This window comes from Pimephales promelas, chromosome 22, assembly GCF_988280905.1.
Source record: "Pimephales promelas chromosome 22, fPimPro1.hap1.1, whole genome shotgun sequence".
Lineage (NCBI taxonomy): Eukaryota > Metazoa > Chordata > Actinopteri > Cypriniformes > Leuciscidae > Pimephales > Pimephales promelas.
In genome coordinates this window covers 19,713,066-19,726,212 of record NC_142790.1, presented here as the reverse complement: position 1 = coordinate 19,726,212, position 13,147 = coordinate 19,713,066, and the positions used below count along the sequence as shown (strand labels likewise).

The 13,147-nt window shown below is 35.9% G+C and overlaps 1 protein-coding gene across 11 annotated transcripts in view; it reads left to right on the top strand.

Moving 5' to 3' along the window:
• The window catches only part of atp8a2 (ATPase phospholipid transporting 8A2), a 61,766-nt gene that overhangs the window by 9,462 nt on the left and 39,157 nt on the right, over positions 1 to 13,147 (top strand). For 3 of the 11 annotated variants that reach the window (XM_089125486.1, XM_039666997.2, XM_039667000.2), the window contains 16 exons: positions 4,285 to 4,429; positions 7,390 to 7,489; positions 8,119 to 8,217; positions 8,367 to 8,412; positions 9,088 to 9,128; positions 9,394 to 9,467; positions 9,656 to 9,725; positions 10,523 to 10,650; positions 10,741 to 10,852; positions 11,478 to 11,646; positions 11,804 to 11,931; positions 12,273 to 12,350; positions 12,428 to 12,516; positions 12,666 to 12,710; positions 12,816 to 12,891; positions 12,999 to 13,104. In XM_089125486.1, the coding sequence (XP_088981612.1) occupies positions 4,285 to 4,429; positions 7,390 to 7,489; positions 8,119 to 8,217; positions 8,367 to 8,412; positions 9,088 to 9,128; positions 9,394 to 9,467; positions 9,656 to 9,725; positions 10,523 to 10,650; positions 10,741 to 10,852; positions 11,478 to 11,646; positions 11,804 to 11,931; positions 12,273 to 12,350; positions 12,428 to 12,516; positions 12,666 to 12,710; positions 12,816 to 12,891; positions 12,999 to 13,104 (1,506 nt within the window). The other 8 variants (XM_089125481.1, XM_039666998.2, XM_089125483.1 and 5 more) reach the window with 6 other exon arrangements.

The following is a 13,147-nucleotide window of genomic DNA, read 5'->3' as shown; positions in this document are numbered from 1 at the left end:
TACTTGTTGATAATCTTAACCAGGGTCTGTGTTGCCTTCATGAAACTGCTATGTGTCCAGTCTATGGAAATAGTTTACCAGTATGTTGCTGATTCCGGTTCTGTGATGTTTATCAGGTACAAAGTGTCTGCCGGTCTGGCCATTAGTGAGTAACTGAAGCTTTCATCTGTCGCTGAATAAACTTTTAAGCCACATCTCATGGGCCTTATATCGATCATTAAGATTGAATGGCTGAGTTGGGGATTGGAAGAATAAGTATGAGGAAGAGATTGAAAGTGTGAGCGGGAGATGTGATGATGCACGATGAAAGTGTGTTAATCCTGATTTTTTTGGGCCCTAGTTTAGAGTATGTCCTAGAAACTCTCTCATGAACGCCTGTTGTCAGGGTTGCTTTGATATCTTTATCTGGAAATGTTTGGTTCTCCACTGGTGGAAATAAATGCAAATAATAAAATGACACTCTTCGAAAAAAAAAGCTTCTATGGTTCTTGACTCAATTTTAAAGAACCAATTTTAAAAGCCAAAAATGTCCTATAAGGAGAAATGTTTTAAATGACTGCATAATACTTTCATTTTATTCTTGTGATAAAGTGTTTACGAGCTGTTTAATTCTTAAAATTGAATCATAATAAATACAGAATCACAACAAAATGAATTAATTAAAACAAAATCCAGAAAATGAACCACTAAAGGTACAAATAAAGCGTCTCTGACAGAACCCTTTTAAGGTTCTGTATAAACCGTTTCTTTGTAAAGGACCATTTAATAACTAACAATAATGATATAGTTCTTAAAATCAAATCCACCAGACTTTAAAGACCTTGAGCATTTAAAGTGGCAGACAATGTAACTGCAGCATGCCCTTATAATAAACAGAATGTTATAATATTGGTGTGGACACTAACGGTTTTTTTGTGGATGGGCCTTTAGAGTGTATAATTGTGCTAGGATAGCAAAATTAATATGCTTATTAATAAAAAAAATACAAATTAATAAAAGACTTATTTATTTTGAACCTTAAATATGCATCAAACTTTATAGTATTTTAGTGCAAAATCTATAATGACTAATAATAATACAATATTTGGCCTAGTGTCATGTTAATAATACTGCATATTATTGGATCTATGCGGTTCATTTTAATAACTGAAATATTAATATGTCTCATGTTTGATTTTAAGGACTTTTTATTAATATCATTTTGTATGATGTAAAGTCTGGATCCTAAAGAGAGCCACTGTTTAAACTATACTCACTAGTTCACACCTGTACACTGAAAAAAACAATGAGGAAAATGTACTTAATTTTTTTTGGCATATTTTTGCACACATCTTTAAAAGTAAATTAAGGAAATTAAGGAATGGAATTAAGTAAAAGTGCAATTAAGTTAAGTGCAAGTAACAAAGCAAAAAATTAACTGTAACTTAGTACAAGTTTGTGTAAAATGTCTCTTTAAACTTTACTTTGTAATATATTTCACTCAAACAATATAACAATATTGATTTAAACTACGCTTTTAATAACAAATTTGAAAACAGTGAAAAATCAACTGCATTAATTATTCAAGGCCCAGTGCATGATGGAAACACCGGTATCAGAAAAGTTCAGTAATTTTACTTCATTTTATTACAATTTACGATTTAATTTCTACAAACTTGAATTGAGTACTATTATCGAATTTACTTAGTTTTTTAATTCTTGCCTGAACGAACTTTTTCATGAAAATTACATTGTTTTTTTCTGAAGTATTTACTTCACCACAAAATCATTTTTATCAGTGTATAGTTCTTGTTGCAATTAAGTCTGAAGTCACCTTGAAAGAGACAATAGACATAATCTATGACTCCGTAAAAACACTTTTAAGGGCCTGTGTCTTCTGCACTAAAATACACAACACCGCACATAAGTACAAGTTCTCACAATTCTCAGTTAGTGACAAGATTATCAGTGGTCAACTGGCCTTGACACCAAAGAGATGGGTGCTTGCTATATTTACACCTTGCACCTCATAACTAAAGATTATACCAAGCAAGAGAACTGCAGATCTAAGATCTGATGGAGATACAGCCCAGCATGATCATGAGGGTATGTTTTAGCTGGTTTATGGTTTTGCACGATTGACTAGCAGATAAAGGGTTAGATATGGTTCAAGAGACAGCATGGTTTTGTCTAGATGGGGGGAAAAGTCAATTGTAAGATTCTCAAGCAACAATTATATAATGTTTACTTGCAAGCAAATTAGCAAAAAATACATAAAAGGTAAAAACACATATAGTTTTTTTTCTGAAGTGAAACCATTTTCAGTCATCACTGCAAAGACACAGAGTGGAGCCTTATAAAAATATCTGCAGTTTGCCCCTTACACTGCTGTCAAATCGATTAATCTTTTTTTTTTTTAATAATAATAATAATTTTTTTTAAAATATATATTTTTTATTTTGAGGATTTTTTTAAAATAGGCTAATATAATTATTTCATTGAAATCAATATCTGTAAGTCAATCCTTTTGAGACTTTATGGTTTACGGCGAAATATTTTGGTTAACAATAAAATGTGGCCTGCATGTTAATAATCCACAAATTGTGCATGTTAATAAATCACATAATATTCAGATCAGTGGTCTATATGGTTTTAATGACGTATTCTTTAACCTTTATTTGTTTGACCTATCCACATTTGTTTTAATCTTGTAAGCTGCTAACCTTTTATATTTTCCTATTACTGCTATGACAGTTTGACCTTCAAACACGAGACACAACATAGGATATTTGTGCCTTTAGGTAAAATTACCATCATAACAAGGAGGAGCAAATGAACAGGAAGTAAAAGTAACCACGTTTAGTCCCTTTCGAATCATATTGTGGACACCGGTGTGACTCCCGAGCAGTGCAGTGCCTGCGCCTTTAAATGTAAGGTTTTTGTGTTGTCTGACTGCGGGTAGAGCTGTAACGTTAGTTAGAAGCGGACAGAGAAAGCGCGCTGTCTGGAGGGAAACCATCTTCTGTCACTGCAAAGACACAACGGAGTGAAACTTATAAAAACGTCCACAGATTGACCCAAATGACACGGTGGGAGAGGGTTCGGGGCTTGTATTTTAGAGAGGCTGACTGGAATGGGAGAAGTGACGCGTGTAGTCCATCTCTCCACGCCCGCTTTCGATCATGCAGCAGCTGGGTAAACTCTCCTGTCACATCTAGATAGAGCTGTTATTTACCAAGCGTACATTATTTATTATGTGCGGGAAAAACTCATTTGGCATTGGTCTGTGATGCTGCAACATTTGAGAGGGAATCGCTGCGTTCAGCTACGAGTGACCACCACGCGACGCGCTGCAATCGCTTCTACGGTGGACGCATCGAAACTGTACGTCATCGCTTAACGTTTACCTCACTGACCAATCAGTTGTAAGCTCGAGGCTACTCCTGAATAAGTAATATTTTTATCGATTCATTTATATTATTTTCATTTTATTTATAGTTCATTTCATTCATTTTAAAATCAAATATTATTTAATATACACACGTTTATCCCTTAGTTATTATAAATATAATTATTAAATTAAAATAGTATGACTGTGATGTAACGTAAGTTTGATAATATTTTACTTGTAAAATCATTTTATTTCATTCGGACGGCGAAAATTAAGTTCTGCAGAGCGTCAAAAAGAAAAAAAAAAGAAAAAAATATATTCGGCATCGCAACGCTTTATAATGGGAAAGATGTATGCCTACGCGTTATGACTCTCCGACATAATATTATAAATGTTCGAATCAGGGGCGTATGGTGACTAAAATGCGTTCTTGGTAGGCAGCTTGCTTGGTTTTGAGACACAGACATTGTCTCATTGCTTTTCGTTTCAGCGCATCGTGAATAAACAGGTGTTCCCACGGAATAAAGAGGCTTTTATAAAGATAAACAAATGCACAAGGTTTCCTACAAAGGTGTTTGCTGCGCCATTGTGCTCCCATCAGCACATTCTATACAGGGGGTCCCGTGGGCGTCGCGTTTGTTGCTGTATTGGTGACGGAGCTTTTGCTCGTGGATGATGATGAGGACGACGATGATGATGATGAGGAGGAGGATGGGGGGAATGAAAGACGGGGAGGGCGTTGCACAGAGGGAAACGTCATTGACACCAGGGGCGGCTTGCATCAGCAGCACACAGTAGTAGTGTTTAGTGGCCAGCGCACTGAACTGTAAACTACATTTTCTATGTCTGTTCTTGTCTTCTTCCACGCACACTCACGCTAGCCTCGCCTCTCTCCCATCACTCGAACGGTACAGGACCCGCGTGCTCGGCCGCCGGCTACCGCAAGGCAGAGGATGAGATGTCCGGAACCACATCACAGGCGGACCCGATAGATGCCACAGCGCGAATCGTGCTGCTCAACCGAGCCCAAACCACCAAATTTTGTGACAACCATGTCAGGTGAGTTCATTTAAGTCTTTATTGTACCGAATAGGAAAATGTTACATTGCATTTTGAATTTATTCTGCCTTGTCTTATTGTGATCTTAGTGTATTCTTTGTTTAAAGTGAACGGGATCAAGTGTATGTTATTGTGGTGTTTTTGTGACTGTAAATTTGCAGTTTTAAAATAATGTTAAAGATACTGCAAACAATTTTATTTTTGTTGCAGTTGCAGGTCTTTTTAAAAGAGATGGAAAGACTCCCCTCTTTGTTGTTAGTCTAATATAAATGATGCAAAGGATCAGCATTGCACTATCAACAAGAAAACAATACTACAATATTTGCACTAATGTTAAAAAGTTTGGGGTCAGTAATGTTTTTGAAAGTCTTATGCTCACCAAGGCTCCCTTTATTTGAAAAAAAAATAATAATAATAATACAGTAAAACAGCAATATTGTGAGGTATTATTAGGCTACAATTTATAAATAACTATTTTCTATTTGATTATGTTTTAAAATGTAATTTATTCCTGTGATGGTAAAGCTGAATTTTCTGCATCATTACTCCAGTCTTCAGTGTCCGACGATCCTCAGAAATCACTCTAATATGCTGATTTGTTGCTTAATAAACATTACTTAGAATTATCAATGTTGAAAAAGGATGTGTTGCTTAATAGGTTTGTGGAAACCGTAACCGTGCATATTTGTTTTTCAAGATTCCTTGATGAATAAAAACTTGATGATAAAAATAAAATAAAAAATCGAAATCAAGTAGTCTTTACTGTCACTTTAATCAATTTCATGCGTCATTGCTGAATAAAAGTATTAATTTCTTTCAACAACAAAAAAATAGTACTGACCCCAAACTTTTGAACGGTGTATACTGCTGAACATTTTTATCAAGTTGCTTAAAACTCTCATAAATTTTGTGTTTTTACCATAGACTGTAACACACACACAAAAAATAATAATATGCGATATTTTACGTTGCTTCAAAAATAACTCAAATAATAAACTAAGATTTTGTATATCTTTTATTATCAAATAAATTGAAGCAATACAATTCTCAGTAAACAGTAGTGTGTTGATGTTGGCTAGAAATGCTCCTTTAATTTCTTTCCCTTTAAAAAGCAGCTCATTTAGTGTTTTCAAGTCATTTCAAGTTCATTTTGATTTGGACATGACCTGAAGCAATGGTATCAGAGTGATTTAAGTTGTTACTTAGCCTGTAATTAGCCTGTCCATTTTCACCAGTTTGACTCATTCTGAAAGATTTGCGCTCTTCAAAGAGGGGCAATATCCCAATTGACAGCGTGATCAGCCAGTCACTCCTCCCTTTTTTCCTTTATTTTGCAGTCACTCTGAACCTTTTGTTTTTTCCTGTTATTCTTGAATTCATTATTTAACTAAGCGCATTGTATTTAATGCCTCACCACCAAAACCGCTGTTTCAACACCTAATGGTCCAACATAAAAATAATCGTATTAACCTCTAATGCTATGAAATTGATTGCAAAAACTGCTTTAATCAAGTGAATGTTTCCCTCAGGGAAATTCCATGCTAAATGTATGCAAGTATGCATTGCACGCGACATCTGAATAGCTTCCATTAAGTGAAGTACTCCATCAGAGATTTCCTGTGCGTACACCAAGGTCATGTTCCGGGCTGTGCTTGGCTAGAGTTCGTCTGCAGTTCCTGAACAAAAGTCTTTTGGTCTCCAAAGTGCCCAAGTCCTCTAAAGACTTGAGTGTTTCTTTATCTGTTGGATGGCTATTATATCAGTTTGATATGTGACAAAAAGGCACTTTTTGAATCTTTATGTATATGATTGTGTTCTGAAAAACTTGTAACAAAAGCCTTTCAGTCCCGAAAACACTCACTCACCCACACACACTTCATCGATCCACCAGTATGTTCTAAAGATTCGATTCTGCTCTAAAAGGCTCTTTGGTTCCTGCAACAACATTAAGGCGGGCCTATAAATTTGTAGCTCTTTTGTCATTGGCTAATTTCAGTTCAGACGGAGCTCTGACCTTTTCGGCTCATCGGTTTCTCAGCATAATGCCTCTCTGACGGGAGCAGTGGAAATTTTAATAAGAATTATCTTATGCCTTAATCTTCATGTTTTATTTACCAAATGGTTTCTGCTTCCCATTGCATTGGCATCAATTGGTCACCTGTCAATCACAAAGTAACCAGATCAACAAATCCAGCAGAGCAATCATCCATATCAGTCTTTTAGGGTAACCCCAGGTACTACACATTATGGCGGCGCCGCTTTGGGTTTCTGTGTGTGTGATTGGACCGCTGAATGTTAATGAAGGGGATCATATGAATGGTTTCAGCCACTCTTTGATGTCAACGATAGCTTGTCGTACTTCCAGGTCAGCTACAGAGCTGCTGTTTGATGCCTAGTGTGGGTTACACTGGGTGTGTTAGGCTGTGAACTCATTGCCTATGAGCCCAGTAGGGTGTCATGTTTACAAAGAGGACCACGCGGACCATGCGGTATTTTAGAAACATGCTTACGATTTGATTTAGTGCCTCCAGATGCGGATGTAAAACACCCACACAAACAAATTTGTAGTCCCAGAGGTTATTTTTAGGGATTTTTAACAGCTATTTTAATGACTGTAAAACATTTACTGCCGCAATCAGCTATTCAAGAGCTACTTAGGGGTTTGATCAATACAGATAATTGACGGACATGCCGAGAAACATCCATCCTAACGGCGCAAACACTTATTTTGGGATTGTTTATCTAAATTTAATGCAGTGAGCAATGAACTGTCAGGTGTTTGTGAAAGCATATGGATCCTGGCTTGGTTCAAAACACTTACGAGTGCTTTTTTCTTTTTAGTAGAGCTAATCCTAAATTTGTGCTCTTATGGCCCTGGTTGTATATATAGATGTTTTAAAATAGTTTAAAGCTGATTGATTGCTTTTAAACACATCAATTTTCCCTTTTTCTCCCTCTAGCACGGCTAAATACGGGATCCTTACCTTCCTGCCACGGTTCTTGTACGAACAGATCAGACGAGCGGCTAATGCCTTCTTCCTCTTCATCGCTCTTATGCAGGTATGACTCTTGGGATTCTCAGACAACTGTGTTTTGAGGACCTCAAAGTACTAAATGTGTTGCTCATGTCTTGTCTTTCCAAAGGGAGATCCATCTGAGGAACCATACTGTACTGCTTATGCTGACAATAGACTTTTAGATTTGCCAACATGTCCATTTGTGTATTATATCCATTTTTGGAAGTGGTCCACTATTTCACTCTCATCCACTATGAGTCACTCTCAATAACCGCTGCCACGTGGTCCAACTAGATAGGCCAGAATTGCATTAAAAATAGTGAGCAAAAAGGCTAAATAGCTAAAAGGTTTTTTCTTTGTGTTATGTTGTTTACTCAATACAGTGTTTTCCATGGCTCAGTCACCCTCATGTCATTCAAACCTGCATGACATTTGAATACACAAATGAAGATATTTTGATAATCTACTCGTAACAGTGGGAGATAAAAGGACCATAACTATCAATAAGAGTAGATAATACAACTTGTACACTATATTCCTATCTTACAGATTAAGATTCTGTTTTTGCTACCTTATCTTTTTCATTTTAAATGGGACTTTCCCAAAGCATGTTGTTGTACCACCAGAGTGAAGTATCTCATTTTATGTTTATCTGTGTATTTTCAAATGCAGCAAATCCCTGATGTCTCCCCAACGGGTCGCTACACAACGCTGGTGCCCCTTATCTTTATTCTGACAGTGGCTGGGATCAAGGAGATCATCGAGGATTATGTGAGTATTCTGCTGAATGGAGCGCTGCATTGACGTTAAACTTTCCAAACCTTGTTTTGACAACACTGGATAAGTGCATTGTCTTGGAAATTCAGTTGAAATTTTGTATGAACAATGCCGGTGATATGTCACGTGTTGTGTTCTCACAGAAAAGACATAAAGCAGACAATACGGTGAACAAGAAGAAGACAACAGGTTGAGTGTTACAATCATATCTGTGTAACTGGGTTGAAAATGAACTAAGGCAAATCAGAGCAATTTTTTTATATTTTGAAATGCTATATTTGGCCTCTCAAGTTATGGGTTTAGTGCTAATCATTGCAGTCATGGTAGTGACCTATATTTGTCAAATATCTATATTCACTTGCATCTAATATGAAGTGTTTTGTAATTAAAGTTCTTAAAACACCATTAATAAATGTTTTTACATTGAGCTTACCTTTTGTAACAAAATCATTTTTAATTTGTAATATATAATGTACATTATAATGTTGTGATGCCAAATCATTTCATTGGATTCATTTTCTAAATCAGCATTTAAATGATTTAAAAAATATAATAATTGTGCGAAATAGTATAGAATTTTATTATTGTCTATATATCTGCTGTAATAAATTAAAATAGTTATTGGCCTTTAAATATTTTGTTTTTTAATTAGCACCCATAATTGTTTATAATTAAAACAATTATGATAAATTTTCTATTTAGAAAAAATTTGCCCTTATGAGAATAAAAAAAGCCCATTCAAGGGCAAATATAGCCTCTTATAAAGCAAATTTCTACTTGTGTTATATACCTGTATATTAATTTTATAAATGGTTCATATAAATTTATGAGGATTATTTTTCTGATGGTGTCATTGTTTTCTAGTTCTGCGTAACGGAGCATGGCAAACCATCATATGGAAGCAGGTAACCCTGTCTTTGTCTCTTTCTGCATCTTTTATTATCTCCCTCCTTCCGGTTAGTGATGCTTTCATTTATGTTTTGGTAACACCTGCTTTTTTCATTCACCTCTCACTTCTGTTTTTTTTTTTAAACAACTTTCTTCTATTTATTTTTTTTACATCCTGCTGTTTGTTGCTCCTTTTGTTCTTTGTTTCCAAGCACTGGGATCTATTTCTTAATCTCATTTTCTTCCTCCTCATGCTGTTGCAATGCTGCACCTGCCCACTAGGTGGCAGTGGGAGACATAGTCAAGGTGACCAATGGCCAGCATCTCCCGGCTGACATGGTCATAGTGTCCTCCAGGTCAGCACCGCAGTGTATTTGTGTGTGTATCCGTGGAGTTTGTCGTCCTGTAATGTGATTTATAGCTGAGAAAAATAAGTTGTAATTGGGATTTTGGGAATATGTTTCAATGAAATATTTTTGTGTGTTGTGTTTATATTTGTGTTGTGTTGTTTTGTGTTCAAAATCTGCGGCTGTTTTTCTCACAGTGAACCTCAGGCGATGTGCTATACTGAAACATCCAACTTAGATGGCGAAACCAACCTCAAGATCCGACAGGTACATTTTTGGGTACAGTTTTGTGTAATGTGCTCTAAGAGTGTAACATCAGAACTTTTTGCAACCTTTTTTCGTTCCGACTAAATTTAGTTAGAGGTCACACTGGCTCCACGACCACATTTCTCAGTTGATAAGAGCAGCCATTTCTGTTGCATGTGAGAAACGAAAGCAGAACAAAACCTCTTGTTTGAGCTGCACAGACTGTTTATCAGCACGGACAAATAATTGACGATTATATGATACCGTTACTGCACGACTACATGAATGGAAAAGTGCTAGAAGGCTTTTCACTCCACAAATCACCAGCAAGCATTCACCATGGATTTAATGTAGTAGCATTAATCGTAACCGTGGTATTGTGACAGAAACAGTCAGCTGTTTTTACGTTATTCATTTCAGGCTTCATTCATGCTTCACACTTTTTCCAGCACTTCGAAGCTCTAAATATTTTCCAATTTAAAGTTTATTTTTAATGTGGTAGCCCCCACATTAAAATTAAAGATTGTCCCCATTTGTAAAACTAAAAGATTCATCTTGAAAAAAGAGGAAAACTAACATTTTTATTTAAAAAGTTTACCAAAAAAGTTATTTTTCCCCCCACATGTTTTGCTTTTGAGTTTATATTTAGAAATTATGAAATTACTATTATAATATACCAAGTCATTTGTCATTTTTGTTAAAGTTTGACTTTTTTGTATTAAAGTATGAGGTAGGAAAAGTCACAAACTTTGTGGCACCGGGGTTATTGCCCTCAAATGTAAGTCTGGAGCTCTGAACATAATTGTTTTTTGTTCCAGGGTCTCTCACTCACAGCTAGTTGTCAGTCTCTGGAAGAACTGGTAGCTTTGGCTGGTCGTCTTGAATGTGAGGGGCCAAACAGACACTTGTACGACTTCACTGGAACACTGCGCTTAGACAACCTCAAGTATGTCAGTTCAGTATTTGAAATAGTGTGAATTTAAAATATAACACACATACACACACTTCACTCAGTGACCATGTGCTTGAATTACAGCCCAGTTCCACTTGGGCCGGACCAGGTGCTGTTACGAGGCGCCCAGCTCAGGAACACACAGTGGGTTGTGGGAATTGTAGTCTACACTGGACATGATTCTAAACTCATGCAGGTAAGGGATCTCAAAATGTTGGATGTGTTGCTACTGTTAACTAAAACTATTAAAATATTTTTTGTTAATTGAAATAAAACTGAAATAAAATAAAATATAAATCAGATTTAAAAAAATGTTGCCGGCAACTAACTGATATAAAATAAGTTGAAGTAATAAAATTGCTAAAACTAAAACTGAAATAAATATAAAAAATAAACAGAAATATATATAAAAAAAAGACAAAAGCACATAAAAATGACTAATTCATTATTTCATAATTTCTAAAAAGTATTTCTGAAATATTAATAAATACAGCAATAGTAAAATAACTTTTTGGGATTATAACAAACGAGTTATGGTGTTTTATTCTAAAAAATTGTAACTGGAAAAAAAAAGTATTATTTGAAGTAAATGCTATGTAAATTATCAGAATGTTAGGGTATTGCAGTCCTTTACACTGACAGTACTTTTTTAAAATTGTATAGATTATAGACCATTTTAATAACTTCTATAGATTAAAACATGGTAAATTAGAGACTTTACATCTATAATAGACTGCATTTATTATTATTAAAATTAATTAAAGATTATTTTTACTGACTGGTAGTGGATATAGCATTAATATAATGTTTCCATCCTGCAGAATTCCACTAAAGCTCCACTGAAACGCTCGAATGTGGAGCGTGTGACAAACATGCAGATCCTGGTTCTGTTCGGGATTCTCCTGGTCATGGCGCTGATCAGCTCCATCGGGGCCGCCATATGGAACGAACAGCACACGGATCAGGCTTGCTGGTACCTTTCCCGTGCAGGTAAATATACTCAGTGAAACCTACTTTGCCCTTTTAGATGTGGATTTATAATATTTATTCTACCTTTTCACTTATTCCCACATATTAGCCCTAAATAAAGGCTTTGGATAATTTAGCATAATGTATATAAAATAAGCTTATGTCATTGTCTATCCAGGTGACATCTCCCTGAACTTCTGGTACAATCTGCTGACCTTCATCATCCTCTATAACAACTTGATTCCAATCAGCCTACTGGTTACTCTAGAAGTGGTCAGATTCACACAGGCTCTCTTCATAAACTGGGTAAAATAAGACTAAATATCACCAATTACTTTGGCATCAACTGATGGTGGGAATGGTGAAATTTAAACGATAATAAACTGAAATAACTCGTTTTCATGACAGATTTATTCAAACATAACCTATTAGTGATGTATTCATTATTTAGTGTGTATGTAATATGTAATACAGTGACATATATTTATCAAAATGCTCCTCTAGAGTTATTTTTGCATAACTCAATGTTAAAATACAGCATTTTTCAAATGGTACCAAAACCCTGAGCAGAGAACTGTGATTCAAACTGAAACCTAAGAATTTCAACCGTTATGAATAAATGCTTTGTTCTTCATGCGTATTTACAGGATGTCGAGATGTATTACGCCGAGACAGACACTCCCGCTATGGCCCGAACATCCAATCTGAATGAAGAACTTGGCCAAGTGAGGAGAAGCTCTTCTTATTAACTTAATCTACCTCGACTCCAGTACGTCTCATTCACTGTCTTTTTCTTTTTCAGGTAAAATATCTATTTTCAGATAAGACTGGCACTCTCACCTGCAACATCATGCACTTTAAGAAGTGCACCATAGCTGGAATTACATACGGGTAATTTTGGTGTCCTTTTGCTTTCGTACATCAATACACTCACATTATCCTTGTGCTTTGCATCGTTCTGGCTCTATTAGGGTGCATTGATCTGTTACTTTTTGTTTATATTTGTGTGAGTGGCCACTGATCTATAATGCTGTCTCCAGGCACTTCCCAGACCTGGAATGCGATCGATCCATGGAGGACTTCAGGTCAGATGCCTCCGAATCTATCTGTCGTGTACCCTGGCAAATATTACACAAGTCTAAGAGGATAATGTCCATTATGAAATTATGTTGTCCATTGTCTTTTTGCAGTCACCTTCCCTCTACTAGTCATAATTCTACTGAGTTTGATGATCCTGCTCTTATCCAGAACATTGAGAAGAACCACGTAAGAGCTTTTTAGCTGTTCTCTACTATACCTTGGATATTAAAACACAGTTTCTTGGATATCAGTATGTTAATAGTTCAAATCTGCCCTTTTCTCCTTCTCTATAGCCCACATGCCCCCAGATTTGTGAGTTTTTGACCATGATGGCTGTTTGTCATACTGTTGTTCCTGAGCGAGAAGAAGACCAACTTATCTACCAGGCTTCCTCACCAGGTACCACAATATTATTTTTGGTTTCTGATTGGTTTTTGAAGCT